Source organism: Scardinius erythrophthalmus, assembly GCF_964197995.2.
Source record: "Scardinius erythrophthalmus genome assembly, chromosome: 2".
In the NCBI taxonomy this organism is placed as follows: Eukaryota; Metazoa; Chordata; class Actinopteri; order Cypriniformes; family Leuciscidae; genus Scardinius; species Scardinius erythrophthalmus.
The window spans coordinates 8,898,796-8,918,732 of NC_138222.1; the positions used below are offsets into that span (position 1 = coordinate 8,898,796).

The 19,937-nt window shown below is 36.9% G+C and overlaps 2 protein-coding genes across 2 annotated transcripts; both read left to right on the forward strand.

Annotated features, from left to right (window-relative positions):
- The first annotated feature begins 1,035 nt into the window (after positions 1-1,035).
- On the forward strand, positions 1,036-8,031 carry gabarapb (GABA(A) receptor-associated protein b). Its single transcript, XM_081354826.1, has 4 exons — positions 1,036-1,375; positions 2,996-3,074; positions 6,555-6,673; positions 6,754-8,031. The coding sequence occupies exons 1-4, from the start codon at positions 1,286-1,288 to the stop codon at positions 6,817-6,819; spliced, it is 354 nt and encodes a 117-aa protein (XP_081210952.1). The 5' UTR covers positions 1,036-1,285; the 3' UTR covers positions 6,820-8,031.
- Positions 8,032-9,478: 1,447 nt separating this feature from the next.
- On the forward strand, positions 9,479-19,273 carry spata6l (spermatogenesis associated 6-like). The gene is made up of 13 exons (XM_081350582.1): positions 9,479-9,646; positions 10,130-10,267; positions 10,355-10,403; positions 10,944-10,985; positions 11,084-11,208; positions 11,333-11,416; positions 11,512-11,622; positions 13,270-13,378; positions 14,019-14,050; positions 15,761-15,897; positions 17,668-17,761; positions 17,881-17,983; positions 18,833-19,273. The coding sequence occupies exons 1-12, from the start codon at positions 9,599-9,601 to the stop codon at positions 17,950-17,952; spliced, it is 1,041 nt and encodes a 346-aa protein (XP_081206708.1). The 5' UTR covers positions 9,479-9,598; the 3' UTR covers positions 17,953-17,983; positions 18,833-19,273.
- Positions 19,274-19,937: the final 664 nt, after the last annotated feature.

Here is a 19,937-nt window from a genome sequence, read left to right on the forward strand (position 1 = left end):
AAAGTCAACGGAGACGGTTGGATGGTCCCCCCCCCCCCAGTGGGCGTGGTCTTCAGATTATGACGCGTTGCGCTCTGTCTCTATTGACAGGCGACAATGACAAGGGACGAGCCATTATTTAAAATTGGAATTCCTCTGAAATAAAAAATCTTTGGGAACTTTTGGGACAACTGCAGGAAATATATAACACCGTGCAAGTGATTTTTGGATATTTTATTACAAAAATCTTACATATTTTACCTTTAATAGTATACTCTGCATAATTTTGGAAGCAGGCAACAAATGTCTTCTACCCTTTTGCTGCACCAAAAAAGAAAAGAAAAAAAAAACCTTTAAAAAAGATTTTTTTTTTACAACTATATATAAATAGCGTATGTATTTATGTATGTACACACACACACATACTCACTCTCACTCTCTCCAAGGCAAAATAAGAAAAAATGGGCCATGCCAAAAATGGTAAGATGTTTAGTGGTCTTTTAATTGTCTACCTTTTTAATCACAAATCACTGGTCAGGATTTATGTGTGTATAAAGAGAGAGAGATAATTAAAATAGTGTATGATAAGAATTTTTAGTCACTATACTTGACTATACTTTTGTTCTTGTTTTAACCATAAACTTGAATAAATTGTTTGAGGGAATTCAAGTATTTTTACTGGACAAGACAAAAGCCGATTATATATTTTTAAAGTGTAATAATGCTGTGTCCGAGTATGTCTTAAAAAATATATATTTTTTTAATTTTTTAATTTTTTTTTTTAAATGTTAACTTTTTACCAGCAAAGAGGACAGTTTACTGACGTTAAGGTCGATTAATAGAAATTGTTTGTTGTTTATTTATTGATTCAAGAATAATGACCGTTTGCATATTTGCTCTTAAACCATAAACACCTCTGCGTCACTTTGAATACCGGAAGTGAGGGCAGATAGTCATATGACTGACCGGAGCACCGCTTGAAAATTCTACAGTGTGTACAGCCGAAAAAAGTAGTCCCCACCTTACAAATAACAACGAAATGTCAGAAAACACTTTAATAACAATCGAACACCTTCAATAAGTCTTGCGTCAAATACTTTAAATATATATTTTTTTCAGGATGCGTGGTTTTCAGAAAAATACGAGTTTGAGTTGACAAAAATAATGTAAATATAGTGTGCCCGTATTAATGCGCAGAAGGAAAAGCAAAGCACTAGCAAGCAACTGTGTATGAGAGAGAAGCGTTGGTTACGTTTCTGACACTTCTGTGTGTTTCTGAGACAAATTTACTCTTCCTTTAGCAACCATGAAGTTTCAATACAAAGAAGAGCATCCTTTTGAGAAGAGGCGATCAGAGGGAGAGAAAATCAGGAAGAAATATCCAGACAGGGTTCCTGTAAGTCGGTTTGTATCGTTTGAAATGTGTAAACAGAAGCTCGCGTTATAGGGAACCACAACAAACCAGTAAAACGCGAAAGGCGTGATTGATATACATTATTTGAACGGTTCGTCCGTGACAAAACAAACTTATCTTGTGTATATTCGTTCTTTCTAAGCATAAGTTGCACGAACAAAAACAGCTTTAGCTTCAGTAGCACGTGAAGGGCGAAACTGCTGAAGGCCACGTTGATGTATCATCTGAAATACTTAATTATTATTAAAATTAATAGCCTACCCATGGTATGCTATGCGTATTTGAACGGTTTTATAAATCAAATCACTTTTTTCAAATCTTCTTTGAAAGGCGAACAATTCAACACTCATTCAGCTCGTTTTGTTTTTATGGTCTCGTCTACATTAATCCGCAAGGCTTTATGAAAAGATTGAACTTAATTAAGTGTAATATGTGTGTATGAACTTATTTAAATTTTGTTTATGGGTAAAATAATACATTTAGGACCATGTTGAAGTGGTGAATCTTAAAATAGCCTCGATGTCCTGTACAGTCAACATGTTTACATTCAGAAGGTTGACTTATAACCAAGCCAGTAAAAAAACAAAACAAGCAATCCTCTAAAGATTACATTTTGAAATAATTTTAATGTTGATTTCATTATATTCCTTTTGTTTAGATCACTTACAACCAAAATAAGGTGGTGTTTTGTAGTAGCATATAAAAAAGTGCGAGTCATTTTATATCTGGTTCAAATGAATCAATTGTTTTAAGTGCCCAAATATGACTGAAAATTTTAAACTCAACATCGACAATAAAAGTAGCTCTAGTATTGTACACAATAAGCTCACACATTGGCTGTTCGTGGTCATTCTAGATGTTGTAAGTCTCACTGCTTATTTCTGTGTGTGCTTGTTCAACATTGTGGCTTATATATAGATTTTATTCAACACTTGTTAAAAAATTGCACTGCGTTTCTTTCATTTCCTATGGGTGAAAAATCCAATTTGTGACCTTTTTTTTTTTTACCACTTAGACTCATCGAATCAAGTGCAGGTTTTCCAGATTGCATATCTTAGAAACAGTCGTGAAATAACCTTTGAAACACTAATTTTGAGGAAACAAAACAAAAACACATTCAACAAGACTCACATCTGAGGTAGTGATTGCTTTCTGGCGGCTACGGGTCACTGATGTCTGAAGAGAGTCATGGCTGCTTATATTTCATTTACGTTACGTTTGCTTAAAGAAGAATTTCTACTATTGTTACTGTCAGGTGGTATTTTTCCTTAAGTCCTGAATAATTTCTAGACCTGGAATTGATTTTTATTTGAAAAAACAAACAATCATGAATCATTTAAGACTGCTAATGTAGCAACATTAGCAGTCTTAAGTAGTCTTGGGTCCAAAAGTGTTTTGTATAGTTATCTTGTTCCTCATCTGCAACCTAATTATCAAAAATAGCACAGCTTTTCTCAGATCCTCTTTGTGCCAAGTCAAAAATCACCCATGGTAGGCTTGAAATATGTACGGTGCGAAAATCAATCGAAAGTGAATCATCATTCAGTTAGTTAACTCTACCATTTCTACACTAAAACAAGTGTTTATTTGATTGTGTACTAGGTAATTGTGGAAAAAGCTCCTAAAGCCAGGATAGGTGACCTAGACAAGAAGAAATACCTGGTCCCCTCTGACCTGACAGGTAAGTCGTTTTATGTCTCTAATTTTTTTTTTTTTAAAGGATGTTCATTTACAATGTCAGTGATTGCTGAAAATTCTGTGAAAAGAAGGTACATTTTTGTTGAGCTTTTCTATGTTGGCATAGTAAAAGTACTTTTTAAAGTGCCCCTATTATGCTATTTTAAAGGTTCCTAATTTTGTTTTGGAGTCTCCTACAATAGGTTTACATGCACCCAAGGTACATAAAACACTGTAATTGTCTCATAATATACACTGCAGCATCACCTCTTTTCTCAGAGTGTCTGAAATGGCTCGATGAAGGATTCAGTCTCTCTAAACTCAAGAGCCTACTCTTCTCTGATTGGTCAGGTGGCTCAGTCTGTTGTGATTGGTCGACCGCTTACAGTGCTTCAATTACCATAACTGAACTTCAGCTCTGGATCTTCCTCAGCGCTTGATACTCGAACGACACGAACAGTAACGATGGCGTCAGTTTTACCATATCAATTTGAACCCGAGTCCTCATTTTTTTTAAGTGCATGCAAAGTGGATTTGCTCTCGCAGCGCAGAAAACAGCGTCTTCTTGACATGTCGACAACATGAACCAAACCCTTCCAGCCTCAGCTACAAGTATAGTGTTTGAGGACCGGGGGAAAGTGGACGTCGTTCGTGGGCAGCCAATGAAGACCATAGTATGCACACATGTTGAAATCCTACGTAGGCTCGTGCAGAAAGTAAAGCCCTATTCGGACGGGACTAGTTTTCCAAACGACGTTTGAGTTACAATTCTTATCAACCTACGTCTGTGATTTCATGTATGGATTCGGACGGGACTAACATCTCCGTGTTTATTACCGAGGTAGGAGTGTCTGTTTTACTTGTGGGCATTGCAGAAGATCACGTGTTCAGAATGCGTGGATTGCGTGTGGTCATATGACCGATCAATGGCAAGATGGCGGCGAAAAAGAAAGTGACGCGACACTGGAGTAGGGAGGAAACATTATCTTTAATTTCTGTTTGGAGCGAACCTACGTTTCAGTTTCAGTTTGAAAATTGTATACATAACCACAAGGTGTGGGAGCAGGGCCGGATTAACCATTAGGGCAACTGGGCACTTGCCCAGGGGCCCATGACATCTAGGGGGCCCTGACAGGTAGGAAATACACAGAAATTTAATAAAGTTATCAAACTCTTTACGATCTTCTTCACTGCATAAAGTGCATCTACGCGGGTTCACGCGACTTTCCTCCCTCCCCGCTGAACGCCAGCGATTACTAATTCGTGAAATGCACTCCCGCTGGTTGAGCGCGGTAAAGTTCGTTTCAGTTTCGATATTAGCCGGACATTTGTTCTATAGGGTCGGTAGTCTAACAAAGATATCAATAGCAAGATTAGTTTTAACATTATGTGACCATTGTATATCGACATGATGAAATATTCGTTCTAAATCATTCGTGCATTAATGCTGCATAATTATACCTGAGAATGCTTTGACGCGTTTCCACAGCGCACGATGCTTAAGGGAACGTCTGCCAATTCCACCAACTGCGTTAAACGTAGTCTATAATTTGTATTATTTAAAATTACTTTTAACATTTAAAAACAGACGTTTTCAAATCCCAAAGCTTGCAGAAGGTTCCTAATGTCAATACTGACTTTACAGCTATACAGCTTTCCTGGTAGCCTTGAGTAAATTAACATGTCTAAGAAAATGATTCATAAAACGTATAAATATCAGTTGAGCCTATGTTTATTTTCGTCACTGACACAGACGAAAATGAAAAGACTATCAGTCAAAGTTCAGCTTTAGGAGAGGTAGAAATAGGCCAGTATAAGAATACTGAGAGAATAAGAAATATGAAGATGAGGAGAGAGCAGACAAATAATCTAATGACAAGGTTTTAAAGCTAGCCTATTTCTTATAATTTTTTGGCCTTCAAAAGTCCTAAATTGCACATATGTAGGTCAGAGAAATCCATATTTTCTCGGGGGAGCATGCCCCCGAACCCCCCTAACTACGGGGGGCCTTGAGTCTTGTTGCCCAGGGCACAGGAAATTGTTAATCCGGCCCTGTGTGTGAGGCACTTTTTTAAAAAGTTTGTGAGGTTTATCCATCTATACAAAATACCTTTGACTGGGTGAAGTGCAAAGACCGCATAGAATATCTGAAACGACGTGTTACCGCGAATGTGTGAAGCATAACAAGAAGACGGGGTCGGATCCACAACGCCGCCCATTCTTTGAGGAACTGAGGTTTCTTTTATTTCTTCGCAGTGTACCGAACACATCTACATCCATTATCGGTGCGCAAAAATCAGAAACTTGAATACCGGCGCGATAGAGAGCCTACAAACCTTATTTCGGAAAAATATTGTATGGTAGTCAATGGCGAGAGACAACAAATATTTTGATCTCGTTTGAATTGTGCCATGAATTACACATATGATGTTTGTCAATTTAAAAGATACATTTTAAAGTCAAGAAAGTCGCAGTTTGATGTAAAACTGCTGAGGTATAAGACTGTGAAAATACGTAATTACAGAGACTACAAAGCCAGAAGGCGCACATGTGACGTCATACCTTTTCTCTCAATGAATGAAGCTAACTTTACTGAAGCTAACGTCTGACATTTTTTCTATAGTCTTACCTTATAATCGTAACGTTACGCCGTCATGCCTGAGTGTTTTGAGCCGGACTACACACATACGAGCAACGGATCTTGTGAAGTACATAGTGCGAGACGAGAGATGTAGTTCATTGAGCAATTTTCACATAAAACTAAACTTAACTCTTCTGTTTTATGACAAACTGCGACTTTCTTGACTTTCATAATTACCTTTTAAATTGACAAACATCATATGTGTAGTTCAGGGCACAGTTCAGACGGAATAAAAAGATAAGTTGTCTCTCGCCATTGACTTCCATACATATTTTTTCCGAAATAAGGTCCCATGAGCTGGAAGCGGAGGGGCGGGACTTAGGCTCTCTATAGCGAGAGATTGTACGGTAGTTCACGTTGACCAAAGCACACAAGAAAAAGCGTTTTGAAAAAAAAAAAACATTTTCGGCAATCACAGACATTTGCATTCGGACGGGATTCGATTTCTCTGAGGACCGCCGAGTTTGACGAAAAACAGTAGGTAATTTGCTCTGGAATTTTTACAGATGTCGTGTGAGAAAAAGATCTCAAAATCTCAAAGTACGTCTTTGAAACAGAAATTTCTCTAACGCCCCCCTGTGAAACTAGTCCCGTCCGAAAAGGCCTACATTTGAGGCAGTTCAGAATCGGGTCTTTTGGGAGACAATAACTCCATTCATCGTGCACTTTAATCTTTAAAACTTTGTCTTTTACATTCACAAACAGCCATATAACACACTACATGAAAGGTAATATCTGATCAAGCATAATAGGGGCACTGTCAAATATGTTTTTCTTTCTATAGTGTTTTATATTATATTCTTTTATGTTTTAGTTTTATATATTTTTTTGTTGTTGTTGTAGTGGGCCAGTTTTACTTTCTCATCCGAAAACGAATCCACCTGAGAGCCGAGGATGCTCTCTTTTTCTTCGTAAACAATGTCATTCCCCCTACCTCTGCCACCATGGGCCAGTTGTACCAGGTATTTCACTCTTTCCTCGTCAATATGGAAGTGGTTTTATTTTGTTCCTCTGATAATTTCATGTTCTCTCATGCACACAGGAACATCATGAAGAAGATTTCTTCCTTTACATCGCCTACAGTGACGAGAGTGTGTATGGAGAATAGAGCCAAAGGGAAATGACCCCCTCTCCCTCCTCTCTTTCTTCCTTTTAAAACAAGATATAGACGTCATTCTGGCAGCCTAGAGCTCTCAGAACTGAAGTATCAGATGCACTTTTGCTTTGATTCGATCATATCTCCTTTCATGTTTTTATCCTTTCGTTTCTGATGTTTATTAGAGTTTACTAAGAAGTAGTTTTTCCATTTTTCGTTATTCCTACAAAATGGTGTCTTACAAAACTGTCAGGCGCTAGCTCTAATACAATGAAAATGTCACTGAGACTGTTGCATTTTGAATTGATTTCAGCTTTTGTTTCCTAGTCATGCTCATTTTTAATGTTTCTGACCATAAACGAATGTTTGCTCTTTCTAGATGGTTTCTAACTAGCATGTGCAGTCCAGCACTCGCTGGTCAGTCAGTGGAGAATTCGCACTAAAGTGTATTCGGTTATCAGCTAAGTCTAATATGCTGTTGTTACTTTGATTTACTTTTATTATTGTACCTAAAAATGTAGCTGGGTAGATTTATTTTAAGTTGTAAATCTAAAGTGCAAGTTTTATTTGCAGTTTTGTTTTTTCTTATCTCGGTATTTAGCTGTATTTCTGGTACCCTTGACGATGACCATATAAACCAAACGCACGCAAAATTTGTCTGTCGTCTTTTTATCTTACCATCTGGTAAAGTAAACCAAGCGTTATGCTTAATGTGGAAGCTCAGAGGGAAACAGCTGTGCAACAATTAAATATTGCAAATGATAACTCTGCCTGTCCACAATTATAATAGAGGATCTTGCTTGTTTCCTTTCTATAGAGATATAGAGAGAGAGAGAAAGGAAACAAGCAAGATCCTCTAGTCTATTATAATTGTGAGGATCTATTTACTAAATATATATATATATATATATATATATATATTCTCAGTAAATAGTAAATTCAGATTTCCTGGTTGTCAGAGGACAAATGATTGAGTAAGGTAAGATGGGCATAAATGGACATGTATTTAAAATTAAAATAAAAAAATGTATAAGTACAAATACAGTATTTTGAAGATACACAAGATACATGTGTAATTGGCCATCCAGTGCAGGTATAGGTCACAGTGAATGAAGAAACTACACAGGCCTACTGACTTTTCATTCCTAACCTCATCTCTGCCCTCTCTATCATTCTTTCTTTCTTTCTTTCTGGCAATTACAAATAAACTTGTGCAAAATAGCAGCCATTTATGTACTTATTTCTGACCAGGGTACAGTGTAGTCTATTACTTGTGGTGAACACTATTAAAAACTGGAAACCTTTTCTGCTATTTAGCAAAGGATACGGATGGGCGATATGACCAAAATCTTAATTTTACTTCACAGTAACAAAATATATCATGGTTTCACAATTCTCAATATCAGTTTTGATTCCACAGCAAAAACTGAATTTCAAACATTTATTTTCTGTAAAGTTTATTTGTTTCTATAAGTTTATTAAAATTAGAAAGTTTATCTAAAATTTTTAATTAGAATTAATTTAGATTCATTTGACACTATTTACCCACTGAATAAATATATATATATATTATGAATAAAGCTAAAAGCTGAAGATTTTTGTGGTGTATCATTCATCAGTGCATCTTTTTCCACGTTCCAATAATTCCTGCCCACTAAAAGCTGCTAAAAAGTTCCATCCATTCACACTTTATATGATATGTAGAGTCAGATCACCCAGCCTTAACATGCAGTAATGCTTTAAACACATTTGACAAGCTAGTTGATAAAAATCAACAACCGATCAAGACTGATTGAATATATAATGCACTACTTTAACTTCAACCAACAAGTAGAATTGATCATGACATCCTCACCTTATTCCAGAAAAATCGCTGATCCAATGCTGAGTTGTCCTGCAGCTCACATGCATGAGGGGGCGTGTCTGAACTAGTTGATGCACGAAATTAGTAGGCTACCTTGATAAAGAGGATGACTGGCAAAAAGTATTTTATGTATTTTGAAAATACAAAAATACGCGTAATACGCAAACTACGTTTTTCTAAATGCTTTAAAATACAAAATAGTATTACAAAATAAAAAATAGTAAAACTGCCCATCCCTGGGTATGCATAGTACATTTATATTTTTTATATTTATATTTTTTTAAAGTAAATCCAAACAGGTTTTCTGGTTGTCAGAGGACAAATGATTGAGTAAGGTGTGTGTATGTGTATATATATATTTATATATATATATATATATTTATATATATATATATATATATATATATATATATATATATATATATATATAATTTTTTTTTACAGTCTATGATATATATATATATATATATATATATACGACTCTTCTGATTTCCGGTTACTATCTGCTTCAAAATAAAAGTCCTATTCGTAAGCAAAGCGTTACTTTTCATCTGTTGCACCGATTCACAAATGACAATTAATTATACACTTGCAGATGAATAACCACTGTTATAGTCAAATCCTCGCTTATGAGCGAATAGCAGAAATGTCACGAAGAAAACGTAGTTAATATAATCTTTAAAAGCCCATTTTAAAAAGCTTTAGGCATGCATGATGACGCAATTTCGTCGTGACGTAAAAGATTCACTGGGTTGTGTCTGAACCTGAACCGGTTCTTTGAAATGAACTGTTCGAATACATTGAATCGCGGAAATGAGCTGGATTTCCCAGTGCACATGATGCCATGGAAACGCGACGCTCTCCTGGATTGACCATAAATTATCTCGGGAAAATAACAGTTCGCCAACGGTAACAGCAAAGCACAGAATGTCTCATAAAGCAGTTAAAGTGATCGTTGAACTTCACCTGAGGGCGGTGAGGATTTTTCGATAATTATCTTAGATAACTGTGGATAATATGAGAACGCTGTACCGCCACTTAAAGTGATAGTTCACCCAAAAATAAAAATTCTGTCATAATTTACTCATTACATACCTCAAGTTGTTCCAAACCTGTATTGAGTTTCTTTCTTCTGTTGAACACAAAATAAATAATATATTTTTAAATAATGTTGGTAACCAGATAGTTGACGGTAGCCATTGACTTTCATAGTATTTTTTCCTACTATGGAGGTCATAAACTGTTTGATTTCCAACATTCTTTAAATATCTTCGTTAATGTTTAACAGAAGAAAGAAACTCATACAGGTGTGGAGCAACTTGAGGGTGAGTAAATAATGACAAAATGTTTATTTTTGGGTGAACTATCCCTAAGTGAATGGCCACAGTGCAGTGCACACTATTGTGTGTCTTTCTGTTACATTGAAATATGCAGATTTTTATCATACTTGTATTTTAGATCACCTGTCCAGGTGTGCATCTACCAGCCAAAGATGATGTTTACCTCAGTGTGAGTCTTATGAATCAATACAGGAAGTCAGAATGTCTTCCTGCAGTGTTTCCATTACTGATTCGGGAGAAAATAAGGTTTGAAAAGGTGGTGTGATTTACCATTCTATATTTTAAATAAAGTTTAAAAAAAGCCATCTAACTGTTTTGTAAACTCTCGTCTTTTTTCTTGCAGATCCTGAATTCCTCCACCGATCCTGCAGCAATAGCAGAATTCCTGCAGTGTGAGTGAGCTACGTTTATTCCCTCTCTTCCCTCCTCCTTTACTCCTTCATCTAGCTAATCCTCCCCTGCCTTTCCTTGTGAAAAAGGAGTACACTTAAACATAGTTTTAAAAAGAGTACTCATTACAGAAATAATATGCTTAAGTGAGAACTAAATGTAACGTTTTCTGACACTTTATAATAGCATGTCATAATGTACATTGTAGTTTACATTTATATACAATTCCATTAGCTGAACTTTTGAAACCCACTTAAGTAGGACTTAAAGGGGATAGTTCACCCAAAAATGAAAATTATCCCACAACTTACTCACCCTCAAGCCTTAGGTGTATATGACTTTCTTCTGTAAGTGTTAAGAAACATAGCCTAGTTATGAAAGTGTACTCTCTTTAAATGGCCTTTTATTTCATGAATATTATATTATCTGAATGTACAGCTTTTAAAAATATATTTTTAAGATTAAAATTCAAGTGCACATTCAGTTCAATGAAGCACACTACTTTTTCACAAGGGATATTAAAGTGTGCTTCTCTTTCCCAGGTGAACCAGTGAAAATAGAACTCATTCAGTTGATTCCTCCAGGTACAGCTGATATTATTTCTCAAATATTACTAAATAAATCATTTTGCAGATTGCTGACTCAGTTGAATCTCTATTTGCTTTTTATTGCCTTTTTACAGCTGGAGAAATATTGGCCAGTTTTGAAGAAGATGCTCGAAGTTTTCTTTTCCCAGCGCCAAAGCTGGTCCCATCTTTCTCTGGAGTAGAGAGAGAGGTATTAATGACACGCCATCACAATTTTCCTGTAAGTGCTTATTCATTTACCATACTAATTGAATATATTTGCTTACCAACACCAATAATGGATTATTTTGCATTAGGCCTATTAAAATGGGAAATCTGTCTTTATATTCATTGATTCATCTCAGGGTATCTCTCCAAGATTAGAGTTCTCCACAAAGACGAAAATCAGTGACATCTCCAGTAACAATGGCTTCCTGAGTCTTCCTGTGGTAAAAATACAGATTTTGAAATGGAAGAACGATTTTAGCTGTATTGCTTTATAATATTGAATGCAAAAACTTGGAAGATGTTTTATTTGCTTTAGAGGGCAATAAGGAAAACCTCAAAAAAGTCACGGAAACAGGATATCACCTCATCCCAAAGACATCTCCCGTCTGTTTCATGGAGTCAGAGAGAACACCGCAACAGAGATCAGGTATCAGATGTCTCAACTAATTCTGTATACTTTGGGGAACCCCAGTTGGTACATTACTATAATGTTACATGTTGTAGTGGTTTTCCAAAGTTACTAGCCACAGATATACAGTATTAGGCTGCTGTCACTTTAAGACCTGACACACATGGATCCATTATACTGTTACACATGCGTTTTCTTTCTCAACATAAAACATAACTGACTGTATTTACGTGAATACTCGCCAAGACTGGTATTTTGACATTATTTTGTGTGTATTTGACTGTTTAAGCACAATAAGCAGCGATAAGAGCTCAATTTAGTACTGAGAGGCAGCTTTATGTGCGTGCACTTTGGGTTTGAGAATAAAATCTAAGTAAAATGATGTGCAATACACGCAACCCCACGCCGAAATTCAAGCTGTAGCAGCAACAATATTCATCCAAAGCAAATGAAACGAGTAAGTGAGGGGAGGAGGGTTTGTGTGTCAAGATGAGAGAGCGACGAAGCGCAGCTGGTATCCTGTATCTATTCTGTGAAAAACGAGTATTGGAAGCATTTCTGATATTTCGGTATCAATATGTAAAATCTATTTTTTTCGCAACACTACATTGCACTTAGTTTTTTTTTTTTTCAGATGCCTTTTTAATATACACTGGAAATCCAGAGTTCTCGCAAGAGTACAAATTGAATTTGCTCAGCGAGTCACTCTGGTGTCGAGTAATGATGCTCATTAAATATGCCCTTGTAGCCAATCTGCACCAATCACATCGGGTTATCTGATATAGGCGGGCCAGAGGCGAGCTAAACAGATGACGACAGCGCTGTGACGTCGAAGTCATTAGTAAACATTGCAAGACGGCTATGGATGAATACCAGTTGTTTGAAACGGCTTTGGCCGCTACAATGAACGAGTTAGACTTGGCTTTTTATCTAAAAGAGGAACAGAAGACGACGCTCGAATCGTTCCTTTGCCAGAAGGGCGTTTTTGCTGTTTTGCCGACCGGATACGGCAAGAGTCTAATCTACCAGTTAGCTCCACTGGTAGCTAAGCGTATGGGGCTTATTGTTGTGATTAGTCATAGTGTTATCCAATTGCGTGCAGTGAGATTTTCAAATGCATGCTTGGTGCCGCCCCTCGAGCTGGCCGATTTTCATTAGTCGATGCCAGACCATTAATCTTTCAGATTTGGGTCTGGATTTCCAGGCTATTTTTAATAGACTACAATTGAAAAATGTATATATTATATATCAATTTTGACCGGCCAAAGTGGCTAGTAGGAGTGACTACGCTACATGCCGCTGCTGATATCCATCCGCATTTGGCGGGTTGACAGTGCTTCTGTCTTAAGATCTTAATTAGCTGGTTCAGTTGTGTTTGATCAGGGTTGAAGCTAAACTTTGAAGCAAGGTGTGAGTGAGTGGAGGCGGGGCTAATTTCCATATTCATAGAACCGCGTGTACTAAAAAAAAAAAAAAAAAATTCCCAAGGAAAAAACGTTTAAATATGTCATTTTGGTGATCAAAAATGAGTTTGAAGAAATAAAATTATTGACTACAGGGGGACAAACTAGTTCTTAAGACAGTCTCACCATGGTGGCTAAGTTTATGGAATTGGCCCCTCAGTTCCTGAACGTCTGTGTGTTTGTGCTTACTTGCCCACGGTAGGTTCAGAGATCAGGTGGACGGCCCTCTTCCCATTATTCACCCGTCTCTGACAGAAACTCCCGATTAAGAAGTCTTTCACCACATCACTCAAAACCATCAAGAGAAGCAGGTATGAATGCTATAACACCAACCATTAATGTATTTGTCATATTTGGTCATAATTCATTTGTATAAGCTTTACAACTCTCTTTATTAAAGGGGTCATCGGATGCAAAATTCACTTTTATATGGTGTTTGGATATAAATGTGTCTTTGCAGTGTGTGGACACAACCACCATACAATGGAAAAAATCCATTCACTCCTTTTTTTTTAATCCTCAAAAAGCCTAAACACTTTCAATAATCAAGCCGTTTGGATTTTCAGTATGATGTTATATTGCTCAGGCTCCGCCCACGACCACTGACGGACTGTCCCGTATTAGCATATTTCCGCCCTCAGCCATTTGGATACTGTCTACCAAGGCAGGTTGCCAAGGTGAGCAGTTGCTCATTATCATATAAAGAGACATGCACCGCAACGGGCATCGCTGTGAACAGAGCTGTTTTTGAGGAGGTAAAAAGGGTGTTGTTTTACACAACCATTAACCAAAGTATGTTACAAACTTTACATAAAGACCCTAAAGAATCACACCAACTTGTGGAAAATGGTCATCCGATGACCCCTTTAAGTTTTGTGATGTTTGACTTTAACCAACTGAATGTTAATGGGTAAACCATACTTATTCTGTGTACTGCTTGTTTTTCTTCAGGAGACCTGAGAAGAGGCTATTCCAGACCTTGGGTTAGTTGTAAATATTGTTTGTCATTCACTGTGTGTTACTCTATTAAACACAAAATGCTGATCTGGAAGTTAAAAATTAAAGGGCCCCTATTATGGATTTTTGAAAATGACCTTTCATGTAGTGTGTAACAGCTCAAAGTGACCAAGTTTTAAATCTGAAAGTGCACCGTATATATAAAGTTATTGTCTCTATAAAAGTAAGAGTCGACTCCGAGTCAATGAAATTAATCGTTTTTCAAACGAATCCTAAGCCATTTCGTTGTGACGTCTAGACGAAACATTAGCATATTGCCCGCCCACATATTGCCCGCGCCGACACCAGGGAAAACTTGAACCTCAAACCGGCAGCTGATTCCTGTGGATACTGGATAGCATCATATTGAGAAGACGCTGTGCTCTACAATGTGACGGTAAAGCCAGTTTGTTTTCTCTGCCCAAGGACGAGCATGTGAAGAATCAGTGGTCAAAATTAATCTTTAACGTTACCATGATACCACAGCAGTATAATCCTAAACTTTTGCTGTTTTCACTTAATTTTACTGACGATTGCATCTCAAATCTCGGAGTTCAATGCAGGATTTGCAAAACACTTGTCTAGAAAGACGGGTCAGTACCCAGTTACTATTACCTAAAACTGTGTCTATTAATGCAGATTGTCTGTCGTTCTCACTACTTTGAGTAAAGATTAAGCATGGAGCAAGATTTGTTTTACCAACGTTTATGTTACATCAGTCATTCACGCTAGAGCTCGGCTAATGTATGCACTGTTATTGATACAGTTTCCACGTTCACCGCAATGAATTAGAAAAATATTCGGTAAATAAATAAGTAAAATTATCGGTTTGGTTGATGGACATGCACTTGTTAATGCTGATGGTGAGGAATTACAGTTGCAACATCTCATAATGTATCTCAAACTGAGTAGTGTATCACTGAGAAACGTCCAGCTCGAGTCGTCCTTGCGATGGAGGTTCGGGTTGAATAACTAGTTCTTCCAGTGTTTCATCATCGGACTCGCGCTCGCATTGATATGGTAAAATCAACGTCATTGTTCGTTACTGTGTTTAGTTTATGGTGTAGGAAGCCTCGGGACAAGCAGAGCTGACGTTATGGCAATGGGTGTTTTTGTTTTTGACTCGTGCGATGTACAGGATAGACCAATCACAACAGACTGAGCTGTCTGACCAATCAGAGCAGAGTAGCTCACGGAAAGGAGGGATTTAGAGAGACTGATTCATCTGACGAGTCGTTTGAGAATCATTGAAAATGTGGTGATGCGCAAATGTATATTATGAGAAAATGAAACAGTTTTTTGACCTTTGATGCATGTAAGCCTGTTGTAGGAGACTCGAAAATAACATTAAGAAACTTTAAAATAGCATAATAGGGGCCCTTTAATATTAAATTATCTGCAAGTACAGTTTAAAAAAAAAAACACTACAAGTGCACTGTAACAATGTTCATATTTCAGGGAAGGAGGCGGGAACCAGCAAAAGTTCAACGTAATCTTTAATCCAAAAATAAACAAACAACAAAACTAAAGTAAAGCGGCAGGCCCTCACGGACGACTGACACATATAAACATAATAAAACACAACATTTCAACATATTCAATATAATTAAGCACACTTCTTTTTCACAAGGGTATTTCTTTAATGAAAAGCCTGACATGAGCTGCCACTGTCCTTCATTATCTGATATATTCCTCAGATGGCCGATGAAGACTCTTCAGACACAGATGATCTCCTCGACTACGCTGAGGAAGTGGGCCGTCATCATTCCCTTATGGGATATGAGGGATCTCCCAGCCCAAATTACTCCAGCATGGAACGCCAGAGGCAAAATGGGTATGTTTGTGTGTGATCCCCTGGTAGATTTGCATGAATGAATTTGATTGATGTTTTTTTAGTAGAACCGGCTCAATATGAAGTATCGTTCATGTCTGTAGCAGTACAGTTTACTTGCCAGTTTTAATACATTGATTTGAGTCGTTTGTTCACTGTTCTTAAAGGTGCCTTGTGTCAAAAAAAAATAAATTCATACTCCACATTCCATACCAGATGGGGGCAGTATACCTCCAGAAAGTGAGTTGGTCTACTCGAGCAGTGGTTCCCAAACCTGTCCTGCCGGCACCCCAACACTGCACATTTTCTTTGTCTCCCTAATCAAACACACCTGATTCAACTCATCAGCTCATTAACCCATGTGATAATGAGCTGATGAGTTCAATCAGGTGTGTTTGATTAGGGAGACAAAGAAAATGTGCAGTGTTGGGGTGCCGGCAGGACAGGTTTGGGAACCACTGCTCTAGAGTATGAATATGACATCTTCAAGCTACTCCCCTTCACCTTTACCAGTGAATATGTTCATATTCGTTTTGTTCATATTACATTTTTATTGTTAGTTTGAATTACATTAATTTGACAGACAGCATTCGCTGATGTTGACCAAGCTAGCGCCAACGTAACCAGAGCTTCCACCGTGAGACTCATGCAATTGACACTTTTCACACGCTCTCACGCCACACATCAATTTTCTCACGCACAGAAAAATCGCGAAGCAAAGAGGACACGGATACCGACAGACTAGACAGAGCAGGTTAGTTATGATATAAAAAAAAATCTCAGCTCTCAGATTCTGTCAATTTTATTAAGCAATTCAAACAATAAATACCGTTTTGGCGCTTGTAAATGTTACACGACAGATCCCTAGCGCACGTGAACCGATCATCTCTACTAATAGTAAAAAAACACGAACACTGTTGAAAGATACAGTAGGCTACAACTTACCAAAATGTATTCCTCATACATAATATCGACCAGTCAGTGTTTTTTATCAGCGTGAAGAGGTCAATAACACAGTTGGAGAACAATTATGTCAGATTTACCTCAGGAAAGCCATTTAATAAACATAATATAGGTCATGTAGTTGGCAAGAAAAAAAGAGCTATAGAGATTGTGCTATATATGTGTACTATTACAATACTATATTTATGTACTTTATATATACGTTTATCAAACAGCCTTCGATACATTTCTTTGTTACAACTTCCTGAAAAAACTACACAAACATATAAAACAAACTTCTAACGAAATACTAACAGCATCTTACTTACCAATCCAAAAGAAATGTTGCAAGTTCGGAGTCGAACCTCATTTCTTTCATGTCCATTAGTTGTCTCCATCGATGGAAAGCAGTGCCAATGTTTACTCTGGTTCTGTTCCTTTTTTTATCAGATTTTATTTGAATGTAGTAGTGGGCAGTAGGCTACTTTCCACACAATTGACATCAGGTTCAAGTACGCCCACAAGCCGTGCAAGTTATTCATGTTGCCCGCATACCGCCTCCCATGGCCGAAACTGGTATTACGACACCTGTCGTGCCGTGGCTAGTAATGCTTATGCTAATTCAGGTTGATATCTCTGCAGCACTATAACTTGTCATTTTTTTAATGACATCATCGCCCTTATTTCTTCTCATTCTTTTGATGCGTGTAGCTCATTTTTTTTATATTTTTACCTCAATTCTGACACATGGCACCTTTAAGTATAAGCAGTTTGTAATAGTGATGCCTTATTTAAAAACAAAAAATTTAAATACTGTGTTATTTTCTGCAGCTCTCTCTTGGGCTCTTCTGACCTTTGGGAGGAGGTTCAGGAACGGGTTCAGAGCCTTTTAACATCTCCCAAAGCAGTTCATAGACTAGCCTGTGTGAGTACCATTCAAATGCACGCACACACACACTCTATTTCAGAAATTATTGCAGTGGAATGTTATGCAGATTGTTGGATGGATCATTTAACCTCCTCTGCCTCTGTTTTTGATGTCAGGGTGCCACAGACTCTGAGATAGACGAAGTACTGATACGGAGATGTGTTATGGCCCACTCATGCCCATTTTAAACACCAAAAAGGTGTGTGTTATAAGGAAGTGGTACGTATATGCTTAAATTATAAATTATTGCAATAATAATAAGAGTCTTGGCCATAATCTTCAAAAGAATATATTTGTAATATTTTCAGTCAAATGCATGTTAATTGCAATTAAATGTTTATTATAGTTTATTATGTGTATTATAGTTTAAATTGATATTGAAAACAAATAGCAACTATTTAGAATTGCTTTTTTTACCCACTTAAGTAGGACTTAATTAAATCATTATGAAATTTCATAATTACTTCTTGTCTTTGAAATGTCAGTGGAATGTACTGACAAGCCTTTATGATAAATTAAATAATACTTTAATGTCATTTCTATTTAAACTTGTATGTCATGTAGTTAAATATATTTGTTACACATTTGTAAGGATGAAGTTGCAATTTAATACATTAAATATTTGAATATTAAATGTAATATAAAAAACCCCACTACAGTTAACATTATAATCAAGTACTTAACATGTGCTTTAGTATGTTAGTCAACACATCAAGTGTACTTATTTAAAGCATGCCAAAATATCATGATTATTAATACATGATTTAAAATGTATTTTAAAGTAAAACTTAATTTGACATTATTACAAAGTGCACATTTTAAAAGTGTACTTAAGTGTGTTAAGAAACAGTCATGAAAGTCTACTCTTTTTAAGTACACTTAAGTGGGCTTTTATCTCATTAATATTGTATTATCTGCAGTTTATATATATATATATATATATATATATATATATATACAAGTGCACATTTAATACAATTAAGCCAGTTAAGCAAACTTCTTTTTTCTCAAGGGTTGTACAGCTTCAGTGGGTATTTGTTTACAGAGCGTCCTTCTCTTTATCTACAGATGAAGCAGAGGACCCTGTGATTTCTTGTGGCATTGCATCATTTTCCATTCAATTATGAGTGTGTTTGTTTGTAGTTGTGTTTGTATTGCATTTTTATAGTGAAATAGTATATTCCTGGTGTTTTTGAAGCACAGTGGTTCTCAACCCTGTTCCTGGAGGCCCCAAAAAAGTCCACACCTGATTCAGATAAGCTTGTGTCATGTAGTGGAGACCAAAAGACACTTTTGTGATGCTAAAATGGTACATGTGCGTAATATAACCCTCATAACAAAAAAAGTTGGCTTCCTTGTCGAAGCTGTGGTGCAGTAGCATCGCACATGGTCATAAAAGTGTTTGACATGCACCGTTTCACTATGAGATTCCTATGTAAATAAGGAAAAGGTCTATTAATAACATACAAAAACTCTAGAAGAAGAATAAATCTTCTAAAATGACCATTCAGCAGTGCTTTGATGACATCCTTTCTTCTTCTTTTTTTTTGTTGCATTTTTATGCAAATGTTGCCTTTCAATTATCAGGAATTAAAATGAAATCCCTTCTTTGGTAGATTATGAAGTTCAAACGGCTTATTCTGTTTGTGTCAGGGAGCCTCAGGTGTGTTTTTGTCTACTGCATTTCCTCCTTGGACTGCATTTCCCCTTGAGTATTAAATAAATGAAGAACATCTGTCTATATACACACACACACTCACCGGCCACTTTATTAGGTACACCTTGCTTGTACCGGGTTGGACCCCCTTTTGCCTTCAGAACTGCCTTAATTCATCATGGCATTGATGTAACAAGGTTCTGAAATTATATCTCAGAGATTTTATTCCATATGGACTTGACAGAATCACGCAGTTCCTGCAGATTTGTCGGCTGCACATCCATGATGTAAATCTCCCGTTCCACCACATCCCAAAACTGCTCTATTGGATTGAGATCTGGAGACTGTGGAGGCCATTTGATTCTAGTGAACTCATTATCAAAAGAAACCAGTTTGAGATGATTTGAGCTTTGTGACATGACGTGTTATCTTGCTGGAAGTAGCCATCAGAAGATGAGTACACTGATCATAAAGGGACGGACATGGTCAGCAACAATACTCCCTTTTCCTGAAGGC